At 42.7% G+C, this 15,462-nt stretch overlaps 1 protein-coding gene across 17 annotated transcripts in view; it reads right to left on the bottom strand.

The window, feature by feature from the left end:
• Positions 1 to 15,462, bottom strand: part of dennd3a (DENN/MADD domain containing 3a) — a 220,883-nt gene that overhangs the window by 39,111 nt on the left and 166,310 nt on the right. For all 17 annotated transcript variants that reach the window (XM_068031304.1, XM_068031312.1, XM_068031317.1 and 14 more), the window contains 2 exons: positions 6,353 to 6,612; positions 3,639 to 3,806 (listed from right to left, as the gene is read on the bottom strand). In XM_068031304.1, coding sequence (XP_067887405.1) covers positions 3,639 to 3,806; positions 6,353 to 6,612 — 428 coding nt within the window. The remainder of the gene's footprint in view (positions 1 to 3,638; positions 3,807 to 6,352; positions 6,613 to 15,462) is intronic.

Here is a 15,462-nt window from a genome sequence, read left to right as displayed (position 1 = left end):
ACTGACAGTGTACAGAAGTGATAATCTTGGAGCACTAATGCACTTTTATGCTCATAACCAAAATCATCACTGAAATCTGCCATGATTGTGATTGTAACAGTAGTGGGATTTTCCTTCCTTGTCCTCCAATCTCTCCCCAGTGTTTAACACAAGTAACCATGTCATCCTCTTTCACTATCTAGCTCCATGTCTGCTCTTACATGGTTCCATTCTTAATTATTTGGACAAAGCCAGCAAACCTCCAACATCGGAGGCTGGAACTCTGAAATGAGCATGGAAAGTGCCATAAATACTCAGCAGGTCTAGCAGAATCTGTGTAGAGAGAAACAGAGTTAACATTTCAGGTCTGTGACCCTTCATTCGAAGAGACAAAAGTTAGAAATGTAACGGTCTTTGAGCAAGTGAAAGGGGGAGGGTGAAGAAGAACAAGAGGGAAGGTCTGTGATAGGGTGAGGTGGGGGGGGAGGAAGAGATTAAATGATAGATGTCATGGAACACAGTGAAAATGCACTGCTAAATAGTTTTAGTGAAAGACAAAGCATGAGTCCAGAGAGTGCTAATGGCAGAATCACGAACAGCTCTGTACGAAAGCAAAAACATGAAGAACAAGCTTAAGAATAGAACGTGGTTAAAAAATATTTAAAAAAGAAAATACTAAATAAATAAAAAGTATGGGGTTCATGGTCTGAAATTGTTGAACTCAACATTGAGTGCAGAAGGCTGAAGAGTGCCTAATCGGAGTGCTTGCATTGATGTTCACTGGAACACTGCAGCAGGCCGAGGACAGAAATGTGGACGAGAAATGGCAAGCAACTGGAAGGTCGGGATCATGTTTGCGGACCGAGTGGATGTGTTCTGCAAAGCGGTCACCCAATCTGAATTTGGTCTCCCTAATGTAGAGGAGACCGCATTGTGAGCAGCAAATATAGTATACTAAATTGAAAGAAGTACAAGTAAATAGCTGCTTCACCTGGAATGAGTGTTTGGGGGCCTTGGATGGTGAGGTGAGAGGAGGTAAAAGGGTGATTGTAAGGGAAGGTGACGTGGGAAGGGTCGAGGTGTCAACAGCTAATGGAGGAGTGGAACAGGTGTCGTGGAGGGAACGATGCCGTCTGAATGCTGACAAGGGAGAGGAGGGGAAGATGTGTTTGGTGGTGGCATCACATTGGAGGTGACAGAAATGGCAGAGGATGATCCTTTGGATGTGGAAAACGGTGAGATAGAAAGTGGAGTATGTTGAACATTCCTTGTTCCAGTCCCGCTCAGGCCCCCTTCCCCAACTCTTTTTCTGGTACATTGATGGTTGTATTGGTGCCGTTTCCAGTTCTCGGCCTGAACTGGAAAACTTTATTAACTTTGTTTCCAATTTGCACCCTTCTCTCACCTTCACATGGTCCATCTCCAACACTTCATCGACTTTTCTGTCTCCATTTCTGGGGATAGGCTGTCCACTAGTATTTATTATAATCCACCGACTCCCACAGCTACCTCGACTACATATCCTCAGACCCTGCCTCCTGTAAGGATTCCATTCCATTCTCCCAGTTTCTCCATCTCCGACGCATCTGTTCTGATGATGCAACCTTCCACAACAGCGCCTCTGATATGTTTTCCTTTTTCCTCAACCAAGGATTCCCCACACTGTGGTTGACAGGGCCCTCGACCTTGCCCCACCAATTACCCGCACCTTTGCCCTCACCCCTTCCCCTCCCTCCCTGAACTGCGACAGGGTTCCCCTTGTTCTCACTTTCCACCCCACCAGCCTCCACATCCAAAGGATCATCCTCCACCACCTCCAGCATGATGCCACCACCAAACACATCTTCCCCTCCCCTGCCCTGTCAACATTCTGAAGGGACCGTTCCATCAAGGACACCCTGGTTCACTGCTCCATCACCCCCCAACAACTCGTCCCCTTCCTATGGCACCTTCCTATGCAATTGCAGAAGGTGTAATACATGCTCTTTTACCTCCTCTCTCCTCACCATTCAAGGCCCCAAACACTCCTTCCAGGTGAACAGCGATTTACTTGTACTTCCTTCAATTTAGTGTACTGAACTCGCTGCTCTACATTGGGGTGAACAACGCAGACTGGGTGACTGCTTTGCAGAACACCTCCGCTCGGTCCGCAAGCATGATCCCGAACTTCCGGCTGCTTGCCATTTTAATTCACCACCTTGTTCTCATGTCCACATTTCTGTCGTCGGCCTGCTGCAGTGTTCCAGTGAATATCAATGCAAGCTCAATGAACAGCACCTCATCTTCCAATGAGGCACTCTACAGCCTTCCGGACTCAATATACAATTTCAGACCATGAGCCCCATTTTTTTTTTTATTATTTTTTATATATACTTTCTTTTATTAATAATTATTTTTAACCATGTTCTCACCTTAAACTTGTTTTTCATGTTTTTGCTTTCGTACAGTGCTGTTCATTATTCTGCCATTAGCATTCTCTCTGGACTCATGCTTTGTCTTTCACTATAACTACTTAGCACTCCATTTGCATTCTGTTCCATGACATCTGTCATTTAATCTCTCCCCCTCTGTCCTATCACAGACCTTCCCTCTTGTTCTTTGTCCCCCACCCCGCCCCCCCCCCCCCTTTCACTTGCTCAAAGACGATTCTAACTTTTGCCAGTTCTGATGAAGGGTCACAGACCTGCACCGTTAACGCTGTTTCTCTCTACACAGATGCTGCTAGACCTGCTTTGTATTTCCGGCACTTTCTGTTCACACCTCCAACAGTGACATTTTCTCTCTACCCAGCACCATCATCTGGCAAGTCACCAAAGCATCAATTACTGCTGCCGCCACCCCCACCCCTCCGTTTTATATGCATGCACTTCCTTTTGAATAGGGTCAACTTTTATATGTATGCTGATGATACCCAGATAAACTCTCCACTGCTTCTCTCAATTCCATAGTCACTTTTTTGCTGTTGGACTGCCTGTCTGACATTGTTTTGGATGAGTCACAACTTCCTTCCGCTCAACATCGAAGTCATCATTTTAAGTGCCTGAAAATAACTTTCACTCCTTTGCCACTCATACTACCCAACTCCCTAGGCAATTACTTAAGAAAACTAAACCATGCACAACCTCATCATCATATTTTGCCTTGTCGGAGCTTTATACTCCATTGCTTACTTGCTGAAATGCTAATGCACACTTTTGTCACCCCCAGATTTGATTACTCCCACTCTTTGCTGGCTTTCTATCATTCAGTCTCCATAAACTCCAGCTTGCCCAAGATACAGATGCCGCCACCTGTTCTACACCAAATCTTTATCATCCATAATGGTTGCTGGCCTATGTTGTCTCCCTGTCCTCTAATGCAATCAATTTAAGATCTTCGTTCTGGTCTTTTAGTCCATCCACAGTTCTGCATCCACTGTTGCTAGGAATTCTCAAAAAAAAAGCCTTCAACTACTACTTTTGTTATATCAGGCTCACCTGCAACATAAAGAAAAAGAATACTACAAGAGACCATCAGCACAGCCAAACGATCACAACTTCCCATAAGATTCTTGCCAAATGAGGAAAGTTGGTATAACCGTTGAAGTCAATCAGGGATTTGGTTATTTAAGAGTCATAATACAAATTTAAAAATCAAGTATTTCAAAAAGATTATCAAACCTTGTGCTTATCTGCCATTGTTTTCCCAGCCCACATTTCCTTCACAATTAGTTGCCAAAGATCACGTTCGTTCTTCAGATTTGCTATAAATGGCTCTTTCACAGTAGTTTTAATTTTTAGAGCAGGGATTCGAAGTGGGAAGAACATCACTGATACGTTTTCAAGTTCCTAACAATTGAGAAGAAAAATATTGACAATGAAAGAAAGACATTGTTTCAGGAAACACTTCAGAGGTGACCTACAATTAATAAGTATAGCTATTAATTTGTGTTATCAAGAATCAAATAAAAAGTATAAAGGACAATAAAGCATCAAAACAAGTGTTTGCTCTCCCCTCCTCTCACCTCCATCCAATCAAAAGTAACTACAAAGGTAATTGAGAACTTTTGAACTTTTATTTAACTTCCAATCTCGAAGCTCAGTTATTTATTTATCTAATTAAGTTATATTTTCTACAGCAGGATGTTTCCAGTCCAATGAGAGGGGAGGTACTGCTGGACCTAGTTCTTGGGAGTGAGGTGGGCCAAGGGGATCAAATATCAGTAGGAGAACACTTGGGGAACAGTGATCATTGTATCATAGGTTTCGGCTGGTTATAGAAAAGGACAAAGAATAATCTAGAGTAAGAAGAATTAACAGGGGGAAAGTCAACTTCAATGGGGTAAGAATGGATTTGGGCCAAATAATTTGGCATCAAAGGTTGGAAGGAAAAAAAGAGTGGAAGAGATAGTTCAGGCAGTCAAGGTATATTCCTTTGAAGGGGAATCGAAGGGCAAATAAATCCAGAGCTCGCTGGATGACAAAAGAGAGATGAAGACGAAAAAGTGTGCTTATGACAGATGTCAGGGAGATAATACAATGGAGACCCATACTGATTATAGAAGGTTCAGAGGGAAAGTGAAAAGGCAAATAAGAGAAGCAAAGAGAGAGTCTAGAAAGAGACTAGCAGCTAACATAAAAGGCAATCCCAAAGTCCTCTATAGGTATAAAATAGTAAAAAGGTAGAGTAGGGCCAATTCGGGACCAAAAGAGTGATTTACACACGGAGGCAGGGGAAATACTTGGCAAGTTGATAAAGCACCAGGGCTGGATGAGATGCATCCAAGGATACTGAGGGAAGTGAGAGTGGAAATTGTGGAGGCACTGGCCATAATTTTCCCGTCTTCCTTAGGCTCAGGGGTGCTGCCAGAGGACTGGAGAATTGCAGATGTTACACCCTTGTTCAAAAAAAGGACGTGACGCTAAGCACAGCAACTACAGGACAGTCAATTTAACTTCAGTGGTGGGGAAACTTCAAGAAACAATAATTCGGGACCAAATTAATAGTCACATGGACAAATGTGGGTTAATTAAGGAAAGCCAGCAAGGATTCGTTAACGGAAAATCATGTTTAACTAACTTGCTGGAGTTTTTGAAGAGGTAACAGAGCGGGTTGATGAGGGCATTGCTGTTGACGTGGTGTACATGGACTTCCAAAAGGCATTGTGAGCAAAATTATAGTTCATGGAATAAAAAGGACAGTAGCAACATGGATATGAAAGTGGCTGATTGACAGGAAACAGAAAGTGGTGATTAGCAGATGTTCTCTGGGTTGGAGGAAGGTTTGTAGGAGAGTTCCCCAGGGGTCAGTGTTGGAACCCTTGTTCTTCCTGATATATATTAATGACAGAGACTTAGGTGTACAGGGCACAATTTCAAAGTTTGCCGATGATACGAAACTTGGAAGCATTGCGAACTGTGAGGAGGATAGTGTAGACCTTCAAAATGACATAGACAAGTTGGTGAAATTGGCAGACAAGTGGCAGATGAAGTTCAATGCGGTGAATGTGAAGTCGTTCATTTTTGTAGGAAGAACATGGAGAGACAATATAACATAAAGGGTACAACTCTAAAGTGGGTGCAAGAGCTCAGGGACTTGGGTGTATATGTGCATAAGTTATTGAAGGTGGCAGGGCAGGTTGAGAGAGCGGTTAATAAACCATGCCTTGGACTTTATTATTAAGGGTACAGAGTACAAGTGCAAGAAGATTGTATTAAACTTGTATCAGATACTAGTTTGGTCTCAGCTGGAGTACTGCATCCAGTTCTGGACGCCGCACTTTAGGAAAGATGTGAAGGCATTGGAAGGAGTACAGAAAAGATTCATGAGAATGTTTCCAGGGATGAGGAACTTCAGGTATGAAAATAAATTGGAGAAGTTGAGACTGTTTTCTTGGAGAAGAGAAGGCTGAGAGGAGATTTGATAGAGGTATTCAAAATCATGAGGGGTCTGGACAGAATGGATAGGGGAAAAACTGTTCCCACTCATGAAAGGATCAAGAATGAGAGGGCACAGATTTAATGTGATTGGCAAAAGAAGCAAAAGCGACATGAGGAAAAACTTCATGCAGTGAGTGGTTAGGATCTGGAATGCATTGCCTGAGTGTGTGGTGGAAGCAGGTTCAATTGAGGCATTCAAAAGGGAATTAGACTGCAGGTGCAGAGTTAAGGGGGGGGGGGGGGAAGGCAGGGGAATGGCATTCGGTGAATTGTTCATTTGGAGAGTCAGTGCTGGCACAATGGGCCAAATGGCCCCGGTCTGCACTGTAACAGTTCTGTAATTCTGTAACGAAGATCAAAGGATCTCAGTGGTTGTCCAACTAAGATATTCATCATTTCTAACACACATCTTGTGTTTGGACAACAGCCGAACCCATACTATTCCAAAGCATTACCTGTATGTCTCTAAATTTGGTAATCTCAACATAGCTAGGTCTTCCCTCCATAAGAAGAAACAGTCGCTTCTGTGTTAATGCAATTTTGCCCACACCATAATTGGTCTTCACAGATGATGACAATTTATAGACACTTTCATTTTTGTCCAGGTGTTCTATCACTTCCAGAGGCAGGTTAACTTCCTGCGCTTCAGTCTCAGATTCCTTCCAGAAGTTGTAAAAGTCTTTAAATGTCTCAGGATCAATCTGTTTCAGATGCCCTTAAATATAAACAAAATAAAATCCTTATTGCATGACTTGCATTCAACAAAAAATTGATCATCAGTACTTGTTTCAAAAATAAGGATTCTTTCTAAATGGATATTAAAAGAAATCTTGAAGGCAATGCAGGCCTTTTAAGGCAGAAGATAATATTCACACAAAGCAAGAAAATCAATATTAGTTTTTCTTTAACACAACACTCAAAACAGCTAAGAAAATGAACTTGACTGATTTACATTTACATTATTGGCAAATATGAACAAAAAAAACATAAGAACTGATTTTACAAATGTGTGTTCCAGTCGAAAGCCTCACCTTTGGAAAATGGAGGAATTTGCTTCAAGATTTTCATCAAAATTAATAGTTACAAAATTGTGGGAAGTGCTGCCAAGATTTCTTAGTATATGCTCCCAGCAGGCAATATTCAAATACATAAAATTGTCCTTAAAAAATGTTTTGTGCTGGCAACTTAATAATATGGCATGTTCGCACAGCATGTTGAAACACCAAGACACAGTTTCATGAATAGGACTCTCACTTAGCTGAATTATCAAATTTTCTGCATTACTGTGCAATGCTACCAAATGCAAAGCAGCCCTTCCCTACAGGCAGGTAAAGGGAGAAAATATTAGTTAAGGCCAAGCAAGAGTTGAAGCCATAAGAACCATCTGAAACCTAGTAAGCTAAATCAGTAACCACAATTCTGATGTGTAAAATCATTTATTATTCAACACAGGAGGCCATTCAACCCACTGTCCTTGTGCCAAAACAATCAAATAGCTAACCTCTTAATGCCATTACCCATAGATCAATTGTAAATTTTAAATCTGAGATTGACAGCATTTTTTTGAAACCAAGGTATTAAAGAATATGGGGTAAAAACAGTTATATGGAGTTAGGTCGCAGATCAACCATGATCTAACTGAATGACTGAACAGGCTCGAGTGGTTAAGTGGCCTACTCCTGTTCCTATAAATTCCTATACATAATGTTTTCTTTTTAATTTCTCCATTTCTGCCTCTGCATAAAAACATTTTGCTTCAATAAAGCTAGGAGACTCAGAATCTGATAACTTAAAATTTTTTAAATTCATGCTTCTCTCTGAAGAAGTTTGGAATGTCAGCCTTGGCTCAGGGGAAGCACTCTCAATTTGGATTCAGGAGGTCCTGAGTTCCAGTCTTGCTCCAAACACTCGAGCACATAATACTGAGGGGTTGCTGCACTTGTCATCTTTCAGATGAGAGGTTAAACCGAGGCCCTAGCTGCCATCAAGCGACCGTAAAAGATTTAGGGAAGTTCTCCCTGGTATCCCAATCTATATTTATCCCTCAACCAAAACTGGTCATCGATCTCTGTAGAAGTCATGGGTTTCAAATCAGCCATTTTTTCTCATTTTCTGTTCAACACAAGACCATAATCAACTGCAACTGCTCATGCAAAAACTAAGAAATCTAGTGGCACAAGGTGGAAGCCTGTTGCTTCCCAATGGTGGATAAAGGTAGGAGAAACAAAAACTAAAATCACAGGGTTGCAGGAAGTGCACCAAACTAAACAACCATTTTAAAATGAGCAAAGAGGTTGGAACTATACAACTTTGAAAAGCGTGAAGCAGGACCAGGACTGATGTCCTAGGGGGAGTATTTGCTAAAGTGGTTGGGGAGGGTTTAAACTAAAATGGCAGGGGGATGGAAACCTTTGCAAGGAGTCAGAGGATCAAGGATAAGAACAATAGACAATAAGAATAAGAAAAGTGATAGGCAGAGAAATCAAGGGGCAGAATCAAATAGGGCCACATTGAAAAATAGTGGGAAGGGGTCAGGTAATGTTAAAAAGACAACCCTTAAGGCTTTATGCCTTAACGCGCAGAGCATTCACAATAAGGTGGATGAATTAATCGCGCAAATAGATGTAAACGGGTATGATATAGTTGGGATTATGCAGAAATGGCTGCAAGGTGACCAGGGATGGGAAATGAACATCCAGGGGTATTCAGTATTCAGGAAGGACAGACAAAAAGTAAAAGGCGGTGGAGTTGCATTGCTGGATAAAGAGGAAATTAACACAATAGTGAGGAAAAATATTAGCTCTGATGATGTGGAATCTGTATGGGTAGAGCTGAGAAACACTAAGAGGCAAAAAACGTTCATGGGGGTTGTATAAAGACCCCCAAATTGTAATGGTGATGTTGGGAATGGCATTAAACAGGAAATTAGAGACGTATGCGATAAAGGAACATCTGTAATTATGGGTGATCTTAATCTGCATATAGATTGGGCAAATCAAATTAGTCACAATACCGTAGGAGGAGGAATTCATGGAGTGTATACGGGATGGTTTTCTGGACCAATACGTTGAGGAACCAACTAGAGAACAGGCCATCCTAGACTGAGTATTGTGTAATGAGAGAGGAATAATTGATAATCTATTTGTGCAAGACCCCTTGGGGGTGAGCGACCATAATGTTAGAATTCTTCATCAAGATGGAGTGACGTAGTTGATTCTGAGACAAGGGTTCTGAATCTTAATAAAGGAAACTACGAAGGCATAAGGCGCGAGTTGGCTATGATGGGTTGCAAAACGTTACTTAAAGGGATGATGGTAGATAGGCAATGGCAAATATTCCAAGAGTGCATGGATGACTGCAACAATTGTTTATTCCTGTCTGGCGCAAAAGTATAACGGGAAAGGTAGCCAAACCATGGCTTATAAGGGAAATTAGAGATAGCATTAGATCCAAGGAAGAGGCATACAAATTCTCCAGAAAAAGTAAGAGACCTGAGGATTGGGAGCAGTTTAGAATTCAGCAAAGGAGGACCAAGGGATTGATTAAGAAGGGGAAAATAGAGAACAAGAGTAAGCTTGCGGGGAACATAAAAACTGACTGTAAAAGTTTCTATAGGTATGTGAAGAGAAAAAGATTGGTAAAGATAAATGTAGGTCCCTTACAGACAGAAACAGGGGAATTTATTATGGGGAACACAGAAATGGCTGACCAACTAAATGCATAATTTGGTTCTGTCTTCACAAAGGAGGACACAAATATCATACCAGAAATGTTGGGGAACACAGGGTTTCGTGAGAGGGAGGAACTGAAAGAAATCAGTATTAGTAGAGAAATGGGGTAGGGGAAATTGATGGGATTGAAGGCCGATAAATCCCCAGGGCCTGATAATCTACATCCCAGCGTACTTAAGGAAGTGGCCCTAGAAATAGTAGATGCTAGAATTCTTCAAGGATGTAACTAGTAGAGTTGATGAGGGGGAGCCAGTGGATGTGGTTTATTTGGACTTTCAGAAGGCTTTCGACGAAGTCCCACATAAGAGGTTAGCGTGTAAAATTAAAGCGCATGGGATTGGGGGCAGTGTATTGCGATGGATAGAAAATTGGTTGGCAGACAGGAAACAAAGAGTAGGAATAAACGGATCTTTTTCCGAATGGCAGGCAGTGCCTCGTGGGGTACCGCAGGGATCGGTGCTAGGACCCCAGATAGTCGCAATATATATTAATGATTTAGATGAGGGAACTAAATGTAATATCTCCAAATTTGCAGATAACACAAATTTGGGTGGGAGGGTGGGTTGTGAAGAGGATGCATAGAGGCTTCAGGGTGATTTGGACAAGTTGAGTGAATGGGATAATGCATGGCAGATGCAGTATAATGTGGATAAATGTGAAGTTATCCACTTTGGTCACAAAAACAGGAAGGCAGATTATCTTAACAGCGATAAACTGAGGGGCGAATATGCAACCCAACCTGGGTGTTTCTCATACATCAGTTGCTGAAGGTAAGCATACAGGTGCAACATGCGGTAAAAAAGGCAAATGGTATGTTGGCCTTCATAGCAAGAGGATTTGAGTACAGGAGCAGGGATGTCTTGCTGCAATGATACAGGGCCTTGGTGAGGCCACACCTGGAATATTGTGTGCAGTTTTGGTCTCCTTATCTGAAGAAGGATGTTCTTGCTATAGAGGGAGTGCAACAAAGGTTTACCAGACGGATTCCTGGGATGGCAGGACTGACGTATGAGGAGACATTGAGTCGGCTAGGATTATATTCGTTGGAGTTCAGAAGAGTGAGGGGGGATCTCATAGAAACCTATAAAATTCTAACAGGACTTGACAGGGTAGATGCAGGAAGGATGTTCCCGATGGTGGGGGTGTCCAAAACCAGGGATCATAGTCTCAGGATACAGGGTAAATCTTTCAGGACTGAGATGAGGAGAAATTTCTTCACCCAGAGAGCAGTAAGCCTGTGGAATTCACTACCACAGAAAGCAGTTGAGGCCAAAACATTGTATGTTTTCAAGAAGGAGTTAGATATAGCTCTTGGGGCGAAAGGGATCAAAGGATATGGGGGGAAAGCGGGAACAGGTTACTGAGTTGGATGATCAGCCATGATCATAATGAATGGCGGAGCAGGCTCGAAGGGCCGAATGGCCTACTCCTGCTCTTATTTTCTACGTTTCTATGAAATGTTTTCAGCATTAAATGGAGCTACTCAAATTACTGTGGCAGTATCAAACTTTTAATCTCCCTGTTAATTCATCATTCTAACATATCACGGAGACATAATGTAGCACCTAAATAAAGTCTCTCCACTTGTCCCTTCCCCAAGATTCTTAAATTTTGATCAATACATGTTGTATGCTTAGTTTTGACCCTTATCCTACTTTTATATTAATAGAGCCCAGTGTCCAGACCATTGGGTTCAAGCATCATTGTTACTAGGACTGGTTTGACAAAAAACAGAAATATGTGACCTCCTGGAACAAAAACCAGCAGCCTCCATTTGTCTGGCAGAGCAACCCAAGGTTGTAATATCTCCAAAGTAGGCAGCATTATAACAGCTCAAGGCTGACACCCAAAGACAAATTCAGAAGATAAAGGACTAGTGGTGGGGAGAGAAAGCCCGAGAGATCCAACAACATGTTGGCCATCATGACATGCAAAGCGTTTTTGAAGCCACCAGGCCATCTATAGACCACAGTCAAATAGACAAAATCCCCTTCGTTCACAGGATGGGGTCTCTCTTCTTAAGGATGACAATGCCATCTGTTAATGCTGGAAAGAACATTTTCAACAACTCCTCAACTGTGAATCCACAGCAACAGCTGATAATCTTCAGGCTATCCCCCAGTACCCTGTCGTAGAATCCATGGACGAACCACCATTGATGGAAGAGCTGCAACAAGCAATCAAATGGATGAAAAACAACAAAGCCTGTGGCCCCAATGGTATTCCAGCTGAGGTCTTCAAAGCTGATGTGCTTTTTCTCACATCACGACTCCATGCACTCAACCTACGGATTTGGGAGGAAAAAGAACTCCCCTCCCCGACTTCAGGAATGCGACAATTGTAACCATCTTTAAAGACAGAGATAAATATAGGGACAGGTGGGGATGTGGTAGGAATATGGGATTAGTGTAGGATTAGTATAAATGGGTGGTTGATGGTCAGCACAGACTCGGTGGGCCGAAGGGCCTGTTTCAGTGCTGTATCTCTAACTAACTAAGTAACTAACACGCTGCTGAAACTTTCGAGGTATTCCCCTCTTCTCCAGAGCAGGGAAAATACTGACAGGCATTCACCTGCATTGCCAACTTCCTGTGCCTGACAAAATCTTCCCAAAGACAGAGTGTGGCTTTCGACCTTCCAGAGAAACCTCCAGCATGGTCTTTGTTGCCTGACAATTCCAAGAAAAATATCGAGAACACCACCAGGAACTCTTCATTGTATTCATCGACCTGACCAAAGCATTTGATTCAGTAAATCACGAGACGCTGTGGATTTTGCTCCAAAGATTTGGATGTCCAATAAACTTCACCACAATCCTGCACTTGGTCCATGATCATATGACTGCAACTGTCTTGAGTGAGAGATCTGAAACAGACTTCTTCAAAATCCGGACCGGGGTCAAGCAAGACTGTGAGATAGCCCCCATGCTATTCACAATCTACCTGACAGTGGCTAGTCACCTCATCAAAGATCAGCTGCCCTCTGGTGTGAGTATTAAATACCGCCTAGATTGAAAACTCTTTAACCTGTCGCCTCCGTGACAAAACTATACTGACCACCATAGATATACATGGTCTACAGTTTGCGGATGAGTGCAGTGTCGTTGCCCACTCTTCACCAGATTTGCAAGCTGCTGTCGATCTCTTCAATTCTACAAGAGACTCTGCCTGTCCTTGAATGTTGCCAAAACAAAACTCATATCAACCCACACCTGGTCAGCCAAATATTCCACCTCGCATACATGTTGAAGGAGAGACTTTGGAATATGTTGAACACCTCCCATACCTTGACAGCCACCTCTCAAAAGGCCACCATTGACGAGGCGGTCCAACACCGGATTAGCTGCGCCAGCTCAGCCTTCTACAAACTACAGCAGTGTTTGACAACAAAGACCTCTGCAAGTCAAAAAAGGTCCTCCTGTTCAAAGCAGTTGTTGTCACCACACTCCTGTACTGCAGCGAGACCGGGACTGTGTATCAGCTACACATAAGAGTGCTAGAGAAATTCCATCAGCAATGCCTCCGCAAATCCTCCGGATTCAATGAGAGGACCGTTGAACAACGCTAGTGTCCTTCTGGAAGCCAGCTCCACAGCATTCAGGAAAAACTCATGCATAACCAGCTTCAATGGACTGGACGCTGTGTCTGGATGGCCAAAAACTGTCTCCCCCGCCAGCGTTCTGGGTAGGACAAAGAAAACGTTTCAAAGACACACTGAAGCTCTCTTTGAAGAGCGGCAGCATTGAAATTGATAACTGGGAGGAACTTGCTACCAATCGTTCAAACTAGCAACAACTTATCCATCAAGCTGCATTATGCTTTGAGTCCAAATGCCTTAATGATGAGGCAGAGCAGCGGCAGAGAAGCAAAAAAAAGGAAACAAACCCTCCATTCCGAATCCCACTACCTCGTGGGACATCCTGCCCCATGTGCCCAAAGTTCTGCGGGTCGAGAATCAGTCTGTTCAGTCACCTGACGTGCCATGGCAGAAACTCGCAACCTTGAGTAGACGTCATCCTTGAATCGGGGGACAGCCACCGCCGACTTTTATATTATTATTACATAGCAGAAGGAACTTTGGGAACTTGTTCACAAATCATTAAAAGTTGCAGGGCAGGTTGAAAGAGCGGTTTAATAAAGCATATGGGATCCTGGGCTTTATAAACAGAGGCATTGAGTACAAAAACAAGGAAGTTACGATAAACCTGCATTAAACACTGGCTCGGCCTCCACTGGAGTATTGTGTCCAGTTCTGGGCACCACACCTTCGGAAGGATGTTAAGGCATTAAAGAGGGTGCAGAAAAAATTCATGAGAATGGTTCCAGGAATGAGGAACTTCAGTAACGTGGATAGGCTGGAGAAGTTGGGTCTTTTCTCCTTTGAGAAGCGAAGATTAAGAGGAGATTTGATAGAGGTATTCAAAATTATGAGGAGTCTGGACAGAATATTTAAGGTCTCCTTATTTAAGGAAGGATGTAGAGGCAGTACAGAGAAGGTTTACTAGACTCATGCCTGGAAAAGGTTGGCTGTCTTACGAGGAAAGATTGGACAGGCTAGGCTTGTCCTGCTGGAATTTAGAAGAGTAAGAGGTGACTTGATTGAAACATATAAGATCCTGAGGGGTCTTGACAGGGTGGACGTGGAAAAGATGTTTCCCCTTGTTGGAGAATCTCAAACTAGGGGTCACTATTTAAAAATAAGGGGTCGCCCATTTAAGACAGAGATGAGGAGAAACTGTTTCTCTCAGAGGGTCGTGAGTCTTTGGAATTCTCTTCCTCAAAAGGCAGTAGAAGCAGAGTCTGAATATTCTTAAGGCAGACGTAGATAGATTCTTGAGAAGCAAAGGGGTGGAAGGTTATTGAGGGTAGGTGGAAATGTGGAGTAATCAGTTCAGCCATTAACTTATTGAATGGCGGAGCAGGCTCGAGGGGTCGAGTGGCCTACTCTGCTCCTAATTCGTATGATAGTAGATGGGGAGAAACTGTTCTCATTGGCCGAAGGACCCAGAACCAGAGGACAGTGATTTAAGATAATTGGCAAAAGAAGCAACAGCGACATGAGGAAAAACTTTTTTACGCAGCTAGTGGTTAGAATGAAAAGCCTGAGAGTATGGTTGAGGCAGATTCAATCAAGGCCATCAAAAGAGAACCGGATAACCATCTGAAGAAAATAAATTTGCAGGACTATGGGGAAAAGGCTAGGGAGCGGACGAGGTGAGTTGCCCTTACAGAGAGCCGGCATGGATACAATGGGCTGAATGGCCTCCTTCTGTGCTGAAACTATTTTATGATTTGTTACGTCCATCCTTATTACAGAGCCAATTTTCTGTCAGGATTGAGGAAACGCATTAGATTGCTGTTTAAAAATGTACTAAATTTCAATAACCAGACCTGTGCAATATATAGGAGCATAAAATCAGCGATGTTTACAGCACAGAAAGTGGCCATTCTGCCCATTGTGTTTATACTAGCTCTTTGCTAGGCCAATCAAAAACGAATTCCACTGCTCTGTACATTCACCACAGCCTTGCTTCAAATATTCATCTAATTTTCCCTTAAAAGTTGCTACAACAAAGCATCCCATCACCCTCTGTAAAAGAATATTTTCCTAACTACTGCCTTCACTCTTCGTGACAACTGTAAAATTGATAACACCACATTACCAATTACTGGACCAGGCATAAATGGTGTTTACCTATCTGGATATAATCGTTTTTTTTTAAAACTGTTCAGGGGCAATGCTGGCAAGGCTAGAATTATTGGCCATTTCTAGTTAACAAGAAGTTGATGGTGGGCCTTTTCCTCGAACTGCAGCAGTCCTAATGCTAGTTCGAC

Source organism: Heterodontus francisci, chromosome 5 (assembly GCF_036365525.1).
Source record: "Heterodontus francisci isolate sHetFra1 chromosome 5, sHetFra1.hap1, whole genome shotgun sequence".
In the NCBI taxonomy this organism is placed as follows: Eukaryota; Metazoa; Chordata; class Chondrichthyes; order Heterodontiformes; family Heterodontidae; genus Heterodontus; species Heterodontus francisci.
Note: the sequence above shows the minus strand (reverse complement) of the source record. Positions and strands in the feature narration are given on the sequence as shown.